This window comes from Octopus bimaculoides, chromosome 4 (assembly GCF_001194135.2).
Source record: "Octopus bimaculoides isolate UCB-OBI-ISO-001 chromosome 4, ASM119413v2, whole genome shotgun sequence".
In the NCBI taxonomy this organism is placed as follows: Eukaryota; Metazoa; Mollusca; class Cephalopoda; order Octopoda; family Octopodidae; genus Octopus; species Octopus bimaculoides.
This window is the reverse complement of record NC_068984.1, coordinates 103686279-103703478: the sequence shown is the minus strand read 5'-3', so window position 1 is coordinate 103703478 and position 17200 is coordinate 103686279. Positions and strand designations below refer to the sequence as shown.

Here is a 17200-nt window from a genome sequence, read left to right as displayed (position 1 = left end):
ACTCTGCTCCTACAACTGATCAGGTTAAACTCAAACTATGTCACTGCTAACTTTCACTGATTCTAGACCTTTTCTTAATAGTGAAAAGAAATTGTAGCGATCAAATAGTGTTGAAAAATGGAGAAATGAAGTAAATATGCTTGGCAATAAGATTACTTACTGGTACAGAACTAGATAAAGTTGAATCCGAAACAGTGATTATTAAATTAAAGATATTGGAAACTTTGTTGAATGAGAAAGTTTTCATCACAAACACTGAAGCTTCAGCATTCTTTCCAGGTATCTTCCGAATTTCAAAATTTGTGGTAGCAATATTTGCTGCTGTTGTCAGAGCAAAATTGATATTCTTACCAGAGAAAGACTTCACAGCAATTTTCAAATTCTCAATTCTAGAAACGATTTGCAAAGATTTAAAAAGATAAAAAAACAAGGAAGATTAAAACAAAGTTGATGCAAAAACAATACTGTTGATTTTGACATTTATGTGGCATGAATGTAAGGAAACAAGAATCCTTTTATTTCTCTTCTTTCATATGAAACATTAATTCATTCTATTCAGTCTGAAGCTCTGAATTGCATAGGAATAGATGGCTTCCATTAACATTCTTCAAAGAGCATCATGTTTAAAAAAAAAAAGATTAATAAAATAAATCATGCAATAGCAAGGAAGTTAAATGAAAAAAATTCAAGGTGTGAAAAGCTAACTAACTAAAGTAACACTTCCACAGTCACCCAAAACAATGTAAATCAACTACTAATGAATATTACACAGCTGAATACTGACACAAACTTGAGATATTACTAAAAGTTTTTACTTGCTTTGAATATGATTTTTTTAGTCTTTAACTCAATTGATTGCAAACAACTTGATATTTGAAATAGAGTCTTCTAAATGAAACTAGTGCTAGAGGAGACTAACTATATTATATACAAGTATTAACATTACAATTAGCAAGAAACTATAGCTATTTGTGTATTTAATGTCACATGTTCAAAAATGTCCTTACTTCAAAGCATGAATGTATGATGGATATATTTAATGACTTCACTTGATTAACTTAAGTGATATGAAAGCTTATATTTTAGACAGATGTTTGAAGTTATGTAAACAGAAAAGTATTGGCCTTCAGTAAGTACTAATGCCAACTATTTCATATTCATTCTGTAATGTTCCAGCTCAAAAATGGAATTCACTAGTATCACCAAATAACTTTAACCTTGATTTGCTAATATGACTAGTTACCTTAACCCTTTCGTTACTGTATTTATTTTGAGATGCTCTCTGTTTCTTTCAATTACTTTAAATATAACAAAGAATTTAGTAAAATAACTTAGTTATCATTCAGCTAGTGTTAAGCACATAAATTGTGACTAAGGTTTGGTGGAAGATATAATACAAAACTTATGAAAACAAGACATTTGCACTCAGAGTCAGAGCCGGTTTCAGCCGGGTTAGTAACGAAAGGGTTAAAACAGCTGACAATCATACCAACACACTATATCTGCAGGCTGATGCAAATACTGGTTAGTGCATACATACCTGCTTACCTCCATTTTATCTATCTAAAAGTAGTTTTGTAAAGTAGGTTTGTAGTCTTGCAGACCATATGTTAACCTCACTAGCATTGGTAGTATGAAAATAAGCACTCAATACATGCGGTAAAGTGACTGGTATTAGGAAGGGCATCAAGCCATAGAAACCATGCAAAAGTAGACAGTGGAATATGATGCAGTCCTTGGAACCATCAGATCCTGTCAAACTGTCCACCCATGGAACATGGGCATCAAAATGTTGAATTAAATATAAAAATACATTTTCCTGTTGCAATTGCAACATTATTCCCGGTATGTCATTCCAAGTTTCCTCTAACCCTTGTTTCATATACAAAGACTATTTTAATAGTAGTGAGAATCAAGTTGTTAACAATCCAAAGATTTTGACTAAGAATATTTTAAGTCATGGATTCAATTAAGTTCTGTAATTGATTAATTCAAAATGTGATTGGAAGAAAAGCAAATGAAAACAATATTATTACATACACTTGATTGGCTTGGTTGTTTTCAAAAACAGAGCCACTGTAGCTTGATTTAAAGAACTGAGGTGGAAGGGCACCATAAAAAACTTCCAATGTTTCAGGATCAGTTTCCAAATTTGGTGTAACAGAAATATCAACAGCATAAACCGTCAATGGATAATACCTATTAAGAACGAGTTTGTCTTTCCAAAGAATTGTTATATCACCACTGTCTTTATTCAACTCAAAGTATTTGTTTGCTGTAGTACAAAGAAAAAAATAAAACAAAATAAGCCAAAATATATAAGGAATTTTGAGTTAATACTCATTCTAAGAGTCAATCACAAAGCAGAAAATTATGAAACTTGGGAAACCACTTTTTAAAGAAATGCAATGCAAAATCTCTTATCCTAAATTTTGAAAACTGAAAAGCTCTATAAACAAAAAGATTTTTCATGGATGTTGTCTGCACACCAAAGCATGTGTTTAGCGCCAATCATGAACAGACAAACTATAATATTTATTTAAAGTATTTATTTATCTCACTCAGTGCGAATATTGATCTCAAAATTTGGCACAAGGCTAGAAATTTCATGGAAGGGAGTAAATCAATTTCATTGACTCCAGTGCTCAACAGGTACTTATTTTATTGACCTCAAAAGGATGAAAGGCAAAGTGACCTCAGCAGAATTTGAACTCAAAATGATAAAATGGATGAAATATTGCTAAACTCAGTATGAATATTTATAACACAAATGAAGAAAAATTGTGCAATATTTTCGCTAGGAATTTTTAATACACATTTTCTAAGTGTTTGTTATATAGGTATCTTGTTTAATGTGCATTCTTACATTATCCTGAAGTTAACCAGTTGTTCCTTCCTCATAATTATAGCAAGATGGTAAAAATGACTACCTGCCCAACTGTAATAGTATCACTATAGGCTTAAAATACAAACTCAACCTACCATTCAGATATATTCAAATCAGAATTTTTGTTAAAGTTGGTGGTGGCATTGGAGATGTCAACCTAAGCTATTCTTGAGAACCTTGACTTTCAAGGATATATTCTATGAATACACTGTAAGACCATTTATAAAATCTGTAAAAATTTTGAATTCCAAAACATGCCTTGTTGCAAGGGATTCAGGTAAGAGATTGTGTACTTTTAATATAAAAATCAATTTTTAATATAAAAATCAATTTCTTTCAATCAGTATAATAGCAGTATAATTATTTAAATCCTTTCTATCTCTTTTATATATATGGTTATATTTCAAGATACTCTTTTACTTGTTTCAGTCATTTGACTGCGGCCATGCTGGAGCATTGCTTTTAGTCGAGCAAATCGACCCCAGGACTTATTCTATTGGTTTCTTTTGCTGAACTACTAAGTTATGGGGACGTAAACACACCAGCATCGGTTGTCAAGCGATGTTGGCTGGACAAACACACACACACACACACACACATATATATATATATATATATATATATATATACACGATGGGCTTCTTTCAGTTTCCGTCTACCAAATCCACTCACAAGGCTTTGGTCAGCCCGAGGCTATAGTAGAAGACACTTGCCCAAGGTGCCATGCAGTGGGACTGAACCCGGGACCATGTGGTTGGTAAGCAAGATACTTACCACACAGTCACTTCTGCGCTTATGATCATTTTTTTTTTTGCCAAATAAACGCACTATGTATTCACTCGTCACTTGTTTATTACTGTTATTTTATCTTATGCCCATTGTCTGAAGAAAAATAATAAACAAGGTAAGAATGAATATATAGTGTGTCTATTTGGGGGAGGTGGGGGAAATGACCATCCTGAAATATAACAATGTTTCAACATGCAGTTTCACATCAAGAATCTTGCAAAACAGATTCATAAACGTATACACACACACACATACAGACACATGAACACCTGTCTACCTGTACTTATATGCTTATTTTCTTAACCCAGGAAGAATAACAGTGAAGTCAGCCAAGGTAAGATTTGAACTTAGAAATGTAAAGGGATCTTCTAATTATATACTGCAAAGCATTTAGTCACATTTCAGTCACTTTATCAAAATCAAAATAGAAATCATATATATTGAACTCACGATCAATCATTCTGTATTTGATTATATTTCCAGGATTGTCAGACCGACTTAGAAGGGTGTAGACCAGAGCTCCTGCTTTCGTAGTTGTGTTCACCACAGCTTTTAGAGGTTTGGGTTGATTGACAAAACGAGGTTTATGTCTCATTATATTCACTGTCACTTGATGTATAAGGCTTTCTAAATTAAAAGAAAAAATATAATTACAAAACAAAATTAATTTATTTAAATATTATTTTAGTATTTTCTGAAAAACACTTTATAAAATTGGCTTCAAATGCACAAAACACACACACGCACGTATGTAACTTAGATATGTTTCAGCCAAAGATTGGCTCAGGTCATGTCAAACTTAACAGCACCAGTTGACAGGATCTGTTAAGTTGTGTGGTATCATGGACCATCCAAGTAAGGAGTTGTTGATCGAGATGTATCCAGGTATAGGTTGCTTATCTGGTATCCCTTGAAGAAATTTGTCCAGGTTTTAGTTGAAGGTAATGTGATCTTTTTTCTTCTTTGATTTGTTTTGGGATGTTAAATAGAGCAGGGCCTGTTTAGGAAAAGAAATTGTGTTGCAGTGAATTTATGTGTTGTGATCCTGAATTGTGCAGGGGCATATGGCATGTGGCATGTGGCCTCATTGGATAAATTCTGAATCTAATGCCAACGTTGTTTGGGCAATGCCAGTAGTATATTCTCCACATTGTGCAAATGATGTAGTGCTCAGTGGTGTTGGACAGAATAAGATGTAATGTTTTAAGGCAGTCCTAATAATCAAGATCAATCATGTCTGTGATTTTTTTAGTGAATGGTCTCTGGGGTGATTCAGTTCTTGTAATGTTTTTTTTTGACTATTCTTATATAAAGTTATATATATTAAAACAAACATTAAAACAAAGGATTATTCAATACTTAGTTTTAGTTGAGCACATATCAAACTTTTACAAAGAAAGTCTGACAGTGACTTTGAAGTTTTGCATTTTCACTTTCTTCAGGGAACCTGAAGAAACTTTGAAGTCACTGTAATTTTGCCACACATGAAATCTATCATCTCAATATTAGCAATTAGTAAATTTACTTTATACCAAACTGAATCAAGCAGAACTGATTGATATGCAATAAAAGATAATTACATTTAAGACATTCACACAATATTTTAATAAAATTAATTTGATAAGCAATTTTTTAAATGCATAAACTATGCTAAAATGCAAAACACTGTTATATTAATCATAGTTAAAAAAAAAAAGTGTCACAGAGTTCATAAGATTTTATTTCCTCAGAACAGACATGGCTTTACTTCCAAACCACATGTTTTGGGTTCGATCCCAGTATGTGGCACCTTGGTGCAAATGCTTTCTACTATAGCCTCAGGCTGACTAAAGTTTTGTAAGTGGATTTGATAGATAAAAACTGAAAGAAGCCCATCACACAATGTGTGTGTGTGAGTGTGGGTATATGAATATGTTTGTGCCTTCTTGTCTTGACATTGCATATTTGTTGTCCAGTCATCATGACCTGGTCTTGCCACTGGACTGAAGATAGTCAAGGATAAGAGAGTGAGGTTGGTGGAGTGCAGCTCTTCTTCACTTTAAAGAAACTCACAGTGCAAGTCATCAGTCATCTTTAAGGCTGTCTAGATGGTCCTCGTCACTGACAGATGAACATGTATTGTCTTCAGCCAGCATTTTCTAGATTTGAAACCAGATCAAAGAATTAGGAGCACAGGAACAAATATCTTGAAAATTATCATGCTTTCACAGTACTAGTTGAGAAGTTACTGCCATGGATTACTTTAAATTAACCGAAATCAGCCCTTTATAAATACTTACTTCATTACTTAGCAATTGTTAGTATTTCCTATACTAGAAAACATTTAATACTGTTGAAGAATTGAGAAGAACAGCTTGAGGTATTGCTGCTGGACACCAATTCTGACCTGATCTTTTATCTTGTACACAACACTTATCTAATATAGCAAAAGTATATCATTGATGTGACTTCACTGTCTTAGAACTAAAGGATTTAAGCAAATGGTCTTAATTTACTTATCTGCAAATTTACAATTATGCCATGTTATTGGCTTGCAACACTATAGTGTCCAGCATTTTTTAGTATAGGCAGTTTATGATAGTAGTGGCAGTTGTGTGTGATAGGTTATGGTGGGGGAAGTATAGGTAGGTCAGTGTGGTAGTGTTGAAAAGAGATATGTGAAGAGAGTAAAGAGTAGGTGAGTCAGTACATAAACAGAAAAGAGTACTAAGATAGTAATTAATATCATTACTTGAATTCCCATGGCATTTCAACTATCAAAAAAAGATTTTCATTAAAACTAATTAAAACCATTTAAAATTATTTTACCCATTCAAAACAATTATTAAAGGTTTCTAAATTGGTAATTTATGCAACATTTAACAGTGTACCATAGAGCAAACATTTTTTTCTTTTAGATTTTTCTGACTTACTGATTATTTTCTGTTTAAAAACAGTCACAACTGTTGAAATTTTAGTCTTTTAATGCTGCTGCTGCACCAAACAAGCTACAAAGCGATTGTTTGAAATAGCTTCTCACTTATACACCCACACATCAATTGTCTCTAAAATGTTGGTATAATAATGAACAGGTTTCTATAATAATGCTGTCATTTGTGACTATCAAAGAAATGAAAAGAATATGATAGGAGTACATACACACACAACAATTAGACACAAAGACAACACTGGTAACATCGCACACATACATATTTTGTGGCATGGTAGAGACTTTTTTTTTTGTAAAACAAAAAGAAAGGTATTTGTTTTACAAAACAAATATCTTGAAAGTTACCATGCCTTCCACAGTGCTAGTTAAGAAGTTACTGCCATGGTTTTTTTTTTTGAGTTAAATGAAATCAGCCTCTTACAAAAACTTATTTCATTACATAGCAATTGCTAGTATTTCCTGTACTATAAAACATTTAACTAATATTGTTGAGATCAATACAATTACAGTTACTCAGTAAACAAATGAATAATCTAAGGGAAGTTAAAGCTAAGAGCATAGTGTTACGTATTACAATAATATCAGGCAGCAAACCACCAAATAGATGGCCGTTGTAAAGTTTTTATATCCTTGACAAGCATTGGATAATTTAATCATTCAGAGGTAAAATCAATGTGTTCACACGATGTACTTCGCGAGACTCCAAAATGCCCTCTCAATGACCCCTACCAACCTCTTGTCCATTTTTCCAATCCTCCAGGGGTGTCAATGACACTTGCCACAATCTCCCCCTTTGAGATTGACTTTCGTTGGAAGTTAATATTATTATTTATTTATTTTCTTTTATCACATTCCCTTTTTGAGATTTTCCTCCAAGGGAAGTTTAATATTTCTTCTATTTAGGCACTACTTCCAACCATTCTGTTTGTTTTCTCTTTCTTGTGCTGCTCTGCTTAGGTTCAATTTCTTGTGGCGCTGGAACATCAAAGGTGTCAAAGAACACTTCCATGGGTATCTCTTTTCTTTTTTCCTTATATCTATTTTTTAGCTGGTTTAAATGTCTTTGTGTCAGCTGTATCTGATATATTGTGAGTAGGAGAATTGAACTACCACATTCTCGCTATGGGACCAATACACAGTAATTCAAACAACTATAGACACCATTATGGACACTTATGGGTTTGGTGCGAGTTCAGTTCGCACCAACACACCTCCTCTTATACATGTCATTTTGCCTATTATTTTTGTTACTATTCCGTCTTCCCAGCCTTGTCTTCCATTTTTATATATTTTGAAAAACACCTTGTCACTGATATTAAAATACTTTGTTGTAATTTTAGTGTTTTCCCTATTTGTTTTTCTTACTGGTAACAGCTTGCCGAAAATTGCTTTATTTTTCGAGCAAACATTAGTTCCGCAGGTGACTTGCCTGAAAAAGTGTTTGGGTTTGGAGTTATCCTATAAACCCTCAAGAATTGGGTCAATGTTTTGTCATCGGCTAGTTTGTTTCTTGATTTCTTCAATGCTCTTTTAAATGTATCCACAAACCTTTCCGCTTGCCCATTTGATCTTGGGTGATATGGAGGAATAGTGATATGTTCAATTGAGTTTGCTATGCTGTCTGACGAGTACGAATCTGAAGTATTTTCAGACTTCTTCAACGTTACTTCCAGTAACTGTTGGTATTCTCGTTGTTGCTGTAACTGATGTTGCTGTTGCAACTGCACCATGCAAGCCAATAAGTCTTTCATGTTAATGATTTTTTTCCTGTGACTTCGTACCAAAAAAAAAAAAAAAAAAAAAAAAAAAAAAAAAAAAAAAAAAAAAAAAAAAAAAAAAAAAAACTCCTGACACAAGCTTCGAATACCTCGTCGCCACTTTTATATCCTTGACAACTCATTGCCAGATGTAACATAATTGCTGCCCGACTCTTGGGTAGTACTGTTAGTTGCACACAACACTGTTGATTTTCCTTGTACTGAGCACTCTTGTTAGCACTTGCTTTTTGTTGTACTAAGCACTTGTTTTTCACTCGAACAGACTTTAGTGTGATTTTTTAACCCCAAGAAGACATCTCCTCTAGCTGGTTAACACAGCACAGCTGTATCTGATATATTGTGAGCAGGGGAATTGAACCCCTACCACATTCTAGCTGCAGGACCAACACAGTAATTTGAACAACTACCATAATGGACACTTATAGGTTTGGTATGAGTTCAATTTGCACCAACACACTGACTTCTATTGACCTCTTGTTGGCATGCTTAAGAGTTTGGCTAGTCCACTCTTCCAATCCCCCAGAGGTGTCAATGACTCTCGCCACAACAAAGGTGATTTCACTCAACAATTTTGTCTGATAACAGGCAATTATTGCGTGCCTACCAGGTACTGTCAGACTGTGTGGACAGGGCTTTGGGTATGTATAAACTTGCTTTTTTCTAGAATCACAATTACAAAATCAGAATGCTTCTCTGATAATGCCGTACTGACTATGCTGCAAAATACAGTATATCTTTTCTTTTACTTGTTTCAGTCATTTGACTGCGGCTAGGCTGGGGCACTGTCACGAAGAGTTTTAGTCGAACAAATCAATCCCAGGACGTATTTTTTTTAAAGCCTGGTACTGATTCTATCAGTCTCTTTTGCTGAACCACTAGGTTACAGGGACAGTTATTAAGTGGTGGTGGGGGACAAACAGAGACACAATGACACACACACACACACACAATGGGCTTCTTTCAGTTTTCATCTACCAAATCCACTCACAAGGCTTTGGTCAACCTGAACCCGGAACCATGTGGTTGGGAAGCAAGCGCTTCTTACCACACAGCCATACCTGCATATATATATATATATATATATATATATATATATATATATATATATATATATATATATATATATATATATATTATACTGTCCACCCACCTTTATTTCTATGAATTCTCATTATATCACCAGTTATATGCAAGGTGTGTGTTTTATGTTTGACATTCTTTCACTTTTCTATTATGAGAAGTCTATATATTTGTGTGAATGATTATGTAGATGGATGCTGTGCATAGTTATATATGTTTTAATAGCTTTTATACACATTCATGTGTGTTCTATGTGTACATATTTATTTGTGTGTATATTTGAGTTATGGATAATCCTACATGTGTATGATCTAACTTGGTGACCATACCCTCCTCTTCATTATAATAAACTAAGTTACATTCTGATACATTCACCTTTCTAAGTCTCATTTAGTTCCTTTTGACTGGAGAATCTAACAGGCTTTGCTCTACTCTTTATAAAATCCTTCATATAATTGTTGAACATTATGTATGTATAAAACTTTACATTGAAATATATTGAGTTTGTAATTCAATGGGCCAGACTTATCACATTCTGTGTCATGTTGAGTCTCTCTGAGAACTATGCTAAGGGTATGCATGTTTGTGGAGTGCTCAGTCACTTGCATGTTTTAACTGGAACACTCATCATTGTAACCAACAGAGTGCTGATTTATTTGTATGTGTGTATGCATATATATGTACAAGTATGTGCATACCTGCATCTATCTGTATATATAGGTGCATATCTGGGTACAGGACATTGCAAACAAAACGTAGACAAAAAAATAATAATAATCAGAGTACAGAAAACACACAGGCTACATTTTCCTTCATCAGCTACCCCCATTCTAACACAGGCGTTTCGAAGAGTAGGGCAATATAAATATAAATATATATATATATAGAGAGAGAGAGAGAGAGAGAGAGAGAGAGAGAGAGAGAGAGAGAGAGAGAGAGGTAATTGTTTTCTTTGTTGATCTATTTTCTATTTCTTTCATTTCAACTAATCTCACTCTTATGTAGACCCTTCTATATGACTTCATGCTTCTTATTTTTACCCCTATGTTATATATATATATATATATATATATAAAATTGCAGTTATCCCTATGCAGAAAATATGTCCTTTACAGGTGCTGGTGGCATGTAAAAAGCACTCAGCATTGTAAAGTGGTTGGCACTAAGAAGGACATCCAGCTATAGAGACCATGTCGCAATAGACAATTGGAGTCTAGACAGCTCCTGTCAAACCATCCAACCCATGCCAGCATGGAAAACGGACATTAAATAATGATGATTATATAAGAAAGTCAACCTCACTACCAATACCTTAAAGGTGATAGAGACAATAATGTCATACCATCTCTCTCTCCTTAATGATTACTAATGCAACTTTTGTAATGTCAGATCTACTTGACAACCACTCTCCTATGCCTCCACCAGTGGGTTTTCACCAAAGAGGAGTTCAGGGACAGTAATATTGTTATTCTTGACACCAGGAAAGCTTTCAGTTGCATTTGGCAGCTGTCTCCTATTTCTTGGATTGGTAGCTTCCTATCCACAGCATATGTAGGCAGAGCTCTCTTTATTTCACACAATCAACTCTGATGAACTTGGCTTTTCATCCTCTCATCCACCAATTATCTACTTGTTCTTATGTCCAATAACATCCAATTCTAAGCCTAGATAAATTGGATGTTTTGGCCAAGATGGTAACTATGATTCAGATGCCTTGGATTTGTAGTGATGTCTTGAGACATTAACTTCACAGAGCTGATAAGAGATTCTTTTCTGAGTGTATTTCAACAACTATGGAGCATGAGGAATATTGAATTATGACATGGGATGCATTTATGTTCTAGCTAGTCTGTTCAGAGTCCAGATTTGGCTACCATACAGAATACTCAGGCATGCATATACCACAAAATTGTTTGAAGAAAATATGAAAAATCTGATTATCCCCAGCAACAAAAATTGGATGTTAATTATTGAAAACCAAAGATTTTCTTTTTTTTTTTTTTGTTTCCACATTTTTGTAGAAGTCATACTTTTAGCCAGTCAGTGACATTGTCATAAGAATGCAACTGACCAATCATGATTGCCATCATCATCATTTAATGTCTGTCTTCCATGCTAGCATGATTTGGATGGTTTGACAGGGGTCGACCAAGCAGAAGACCGCACTAGTTTCTGTCTGTTTTGGCATGGTCTTTATGGCTGGATGCCATTTCTAACACCAACCACCCAACAGAGTAGAAGGAGTGGTTTTTTACATGGCATGAGCACAGGCTAGGACAGTTTTGGGATGGATTTTACAGCTAGATGTCCTTCTAAATGCCAACCATTTTACAATGTGGACTGGATGCTTTTTATGTGGCACCAGCACTGGCAGGGTCATCAAGTAACTTGCAAAACAAAAGATCTTTTGCGGGGGGAAGAGGCCCTGGAGGAGGTGATCTTGTACCAGATAAAAGGTTTGAAAACCAACTTGCCTGCAAATATGACTTCAGTAATAGGAAAAGTCAAACTTGAGTTACACATGCTATTCCATTAAAGAAAAATGATTTTATTATTCTTTTTGGGAACAGTGGATCTTGAAGCATAAAGCTATAAATATTGGGTGAAGGATACCTGTGGGACTTGAACCTCTATATTTTGCAGAAATGAGAGGCAGCCTTTCACATTTAAAACCCAATATTTACATGGTATTATTTATAACTTTATGTACTTTGCTTTGAGTTAATTTTCATAAAGTAGAAATATGGTTTGCTGCATAGTGAATAAGTGTCAAAGTCAGTTATGATTGTAGTTCTTATTGGTGCTTCTTGGATTTCAGCAAACCAGGAAAATAAACTTAAAATGAATATCCTATTTTGATAAATAAGTACTTACTTATGAATCATGATTTTGTTTACAAAACACTACAACAATATTTACCATGGCATATATCTCATGTTTACAGTAATGGTTTAGCAGTATGTCAGTATTGTATAACAGCAATAATTTAAATTGGAACTTGAACATTCAAGTCCCCTCCCCGCTTCCTTTTGTGAAATAAAAATGAGCATCACTATAAAAACTAAACAGTGTTTTGCGATTTGTCACTTTTTCTTGTTATGAAAATGAAGCTGATTTTTTTTTAATGCGTCTTATGTATAATAGACAATTTTATTGCTTTAAATTTAGTCAGTTCCCCAACTATCTACTTTTCACTACAAGCTAATCTTTACAGTAGTCACCTACTCTTGTTTACCTTCTCCATTTATCATTCCCAACACTTCATTATATTCATCCCCTCAACCATTTCTCATACACTCCTGCAACCTCAACCCACCAACATTCCCAGTTCTCCTCACCTCATACCTTGTGAGTCTACCCAGATGACTCATCATTACTATTTTCATCTTGTCCAGTTCCACCCTGTTGACTCCCATTCTCTTTCACATAGCTGCTTTACAACAAGAAACCTGTTCTACTCTGGCCCCTTTTCTCATACATTAACCTCTAATCTCCAAGCACAAAACCACTTAAAAGTTGATTTTGAGCTAGGAGATTAGAGTAGCATGATGACCTTCATTAGTGCTGGTGGCATGGAAAAAAAAAAAAGCTCCTAGTACATGCTGTAAAGTGGTTGGCATAGGAGGTATATCCAGCCTCAGAAACCATGCCAAAGCAGATATTCTGAGCATATGTAGTCCTTGCTCTCATCAGATACTGCAAAACCATCCAACCTATGCCAGCATGTACCATGGATATTAAATGATGATGGATTGTAATCAATAGCTACACCTCAACAGAAATATATATCTCCACATAACATACTGTCTTCCTTTAATATCTTTCAAAATGTTACATTGTGCAGGTGAGGGGAGAGGCATGAGCCCAACTATATGGTGAACTAGTTACATTTCAGGATGTAGGAGAGACACCAGAAATTCATAGCCTACAGTTTGAAGTTAAAAGCGAGTGAAAAAAGTGGGGATGTGTCATATTTCCCACCAGAGGAATGTATATTCTGCCATTCAAATAAATAGTAATGGAACAGAATAATGGCAAGACAAGAAGATATAGAAAGATGAAGGAGACATCTAGGCCAGAGTAAGATTGTGTGTGATGAGAAGGATGAGACATTATTTGTATGATGTATGGTAGTATTAATGTATTTGATCTCTAACATCTGTCTTCAGGTTTTGTTGTGCTAGATAAGGTGAAGTGAAACTTGTTAGATGCAGAAGTATTTCTTGTTCATAGCTTTACATCCATCCTTTTTTTTAAAGAGTGAAACAGAAAACAAAGCTTTCTGCAACCCAATCAAGTGTCAGAATCTTACAGTATTTGAAGTAACAAAACAAAGAAAATAATACAAAAGACAGTGACAAAGAAAGTTAGTGACATTGAAGGTTAAACAGTGTGCAAGGTTGGTTTTCATTGTAAACATGTGAAGCATTGATATTTAACTCAAGACTTGCTATAATGGCTCATTACCACTAAATTTTATCACAGAACAAGGTACCCTGGTTAAGGCCAACATAATGTTACACAAGTACACTCAAGAGTCTGCAGTGGAAAATAAAGTTGTTGCAGATTCAACTATAATAAGTATTTGGATTACTGATGGGATAATCATGTTATGACAACTACACTCATCCTTTGCACCTACAAACTACTGTCATCTAACAATTAACAAGAAGGTCTATTTAACACAATAGATACTGATGATCAGGTAGGTTTATTTCACATATCACCACCATCCTTTAATGTCCATTTTACTATGCTTATTTGGGTCAGATGAACTTTTGCTGAGGTAGATTTTCAGCTGGATGAGCTACCAGTTGCCAACCCTCACCGATTTCCAAGCTGGGTAATATTTTCCATGGTCAGACAGGTTTTTCATGGAAGACTGGAAATGAACATTGCTTGTGTGATGGTGATGCTCATTTACAATCATCATATATCAAGATAAGAGTACACACACACAATGGGCTATTTTTCAGTTTCTTTCTACCAAACCCACTTACAAAGCTTTGGTTGGCTCAGGACTTTAGTAGAAGACACTTGCTCAAGGTGCAATGCAGTGGGATTGAACCTGAAACCACATGCTTGGGAAGCAAGCTTTGCAACCTCACAGTCATGCCTATGTTTATATTACACAATCTATAAACTATATTACACATAATCTACACTAATTATCAGGCATGTCTATTTTTACATAATCTACGCTAATTATCAGGCATGTCTATTTAACATAATCTACACTAATTATCAGGCATGTCTATTTTTACATAATCTACGCTAATTATCAGGCATGTCTATTTTTACATAATCTACGCTAATTATCAATCATGTCTATTTAACATAATCTACGCTAATTATCAGGCATGTCTATTTAACATACTCTATGCTAATTATCAGGCATGTCTATTTAACATAATCTACGCTAATTATCAGGCATGTCTATTTAACATAATCTACACTAATTATCAGGCATGTCTATTTCACATAATCTACACTAATTATCAGGCATGTCTATTTAACATAATCTACGCTAATTATCAGGCATGTCTATTTCACATAATCTGTGTTAATTATCAGGTCTATTTCATATAATCTGCACTAATTATCAGGTCTATTTCACATAATCTGCGTTAATTATCAGGTCTATTTCACATAATCTGTGCTAATTATCAGGTCTATTTCACATAATCTGTGCTAACTATCAGGTCTATTTCACATAATCTGCACTAATTATCAGGTCTATTTCACATAATCTGCGTTAATTATCAGGTCTATTTCACATAATCTGCGTTAATTATCAGGTCTATTTCACATAATCTGCGTTAATTATCAGGTCTATTTCACATAATCTGCACTAATTATCAGGTCTATTTCACATAATCTGTGCTAATTATGAGATAGGTATATTTCACCCCAGTGTGGAGGAAATATTAGAAACTCCTTCCCCAAATGAAATGGGATGGAAATTAGGAGTAAATGACTTTCAAATTGACTGGTGTGACCACCCACCAGCTTCATGTGATATTTTGAAAGACACCAATAGCAGCTTCAACAAAGGTAACTGCAGACAAGGATGAAATTTAAGAGTCTCAATTTGCTCAAAACTATACGAGTACAAGAAGATATTCCAAGAATTAAAATTTACCAATTATTCAGACTCAGGCTGGTTAATACGTGAAGCCAAGACCTAGGTGAAGATGTGACTGTGTGGTAGGAGGTTTGCTTCTCAATCACATGATTTCAGGTTCAGTCCCACTGTGTGATGCCTTGGACAAGTATTTTCCACTATAGCCCTGGGCTGACCAAAGCCTTGTGAGTGGATTTGGCAGGGGGAAGTTGAAAGAGGAGCCCACCATATGTGCATGTGTGTGTGTGTGTGTTTGTGTTCTCCATCACCACTTGACAACTGGTGTTGGTCTGTTTACGTCCCCAATAACTTAGTAGTTCAGTATAAGAGATTGAGGCTCTAAAAATAAGCACTGGGATGATTCATTCACCTAAGATGCTTCAAAGCAGTGCCCCAGTATGGCTGTAGATCAATGACTGAAACAAAAAATAAGATAAGGAACATTAATCTATACAAGGCAGCTAACAGAGAAGCCACCACGATTACTTGATTAGCTAGATATAGCAACTAAATCTCTCCCAAATAATACTTTAATGTCACAAAAATGAACTGGGAAAAAAGAGAAATGGTTATAGATGGAAAACCTTAGCTTAATAAGAATAACCTGAGGTAGTTAAACAACAATTTGTATACACAAACCAAACTGTATTTTGAGGAAACCAAAATAATGCTCTGATTGTAAGATTCAAGCAATTTTAAAAACTATGTATCTTAAAGAAATACTAAATTGAAGAAAAAAAAAAAGAAAAAAAAGTTATTCTATTGTTTATCTCTAAGATAAATATTAGTGAACATTAGGAATTTATCAGAAATTAACTGTAGAAGCAGTAATTAGTTTTTAGAAGGAAACTCCAATGTAATCCAGCAGTTTTAATATAACTTGTTGCTTCATATAAATGTTAAATACTATAGCATTTAATTGTGTAAACATACTGCTTAATAAATAAGTAATAAGGAGATATTTAAGACAATGAAATCAAAGTATTTCGTAGACAGTTTTATAAAGTAGTCATAACTCCAAAACCATGCACAACCTGGAGAAATAAAAAAAAAACCTGTTAAACTAGATCAGTGGTTCTCAACCAGGGTCCAGATAAGACTTTGTTAAAATTTATGTGCAGGCGTGGCTGTGTAGTAAGAAGCTTGCTTTCCAACCACATTGTCCCAAGTTCAGTCCCACTGCATGGCACCTCAGGCAAGTGTCTTCTGCTATTGTCCCAGGCTGACCAGAGCCTTCTGAGTATATTTGGTAGAAAGAAACTGAAAGAAATCCATTGTGTGTGCATGTGTATGCCTCCCCTCTCACCACTTGACAACTGGTGTTGGTTTGTTTATGCCCCTGTAACTTAGCAGTTTGGCAGAAGAAACCAACAGAATAAGTACCAGGCTTTACTAAAAAAATAAGTACTGGGGTTAAAATGTTCAACTAAAATTCTTCAAGGCTGTGCCCCAGCATGGCCGCAGTCTAATGATTGAAACAAAGATAAAGAAAAAATTAGCTATACTGCTACACTACACAAAATAATTTTTTTGTTAATATAATTTCTAATAATATTCAATTATAGAAATTGAAGATTTTTATAACCTAAAATGGTTAGGGTGTGTGTGTGTGT

The 17200-nt window shown here is 34.5% G+C and overlaps 1 protein-coding gene across 1 annotated transcript in view; it reads right to left on the bottom strand.

Annotated features, from left to right (window-relative positions):
* The window catches only part of LOC106883822 (putative neural-cadherin 2), a 140937-nt gene that overhangs the window by 91030 nt on the left and 32707 nt on the right, over positions 1-17200 (bottom strand). The window contains exons 2-4 of the mRNA XM_052967328.1: positions 4127-4303; positions 2041-2275; positions 161-389 (exon numbers count right to left, since the gene is read on the bottom strand). Coding sequence (XP_052823288.1) covers positions 161-389; positions 2041-2275; positions 4127-4303 — 641 coding nt within the window. The remainder of the gene's footprint in view (positions 1-160; positions 390-2040; positions 2276-4126; positions 4304-17200) is intronic.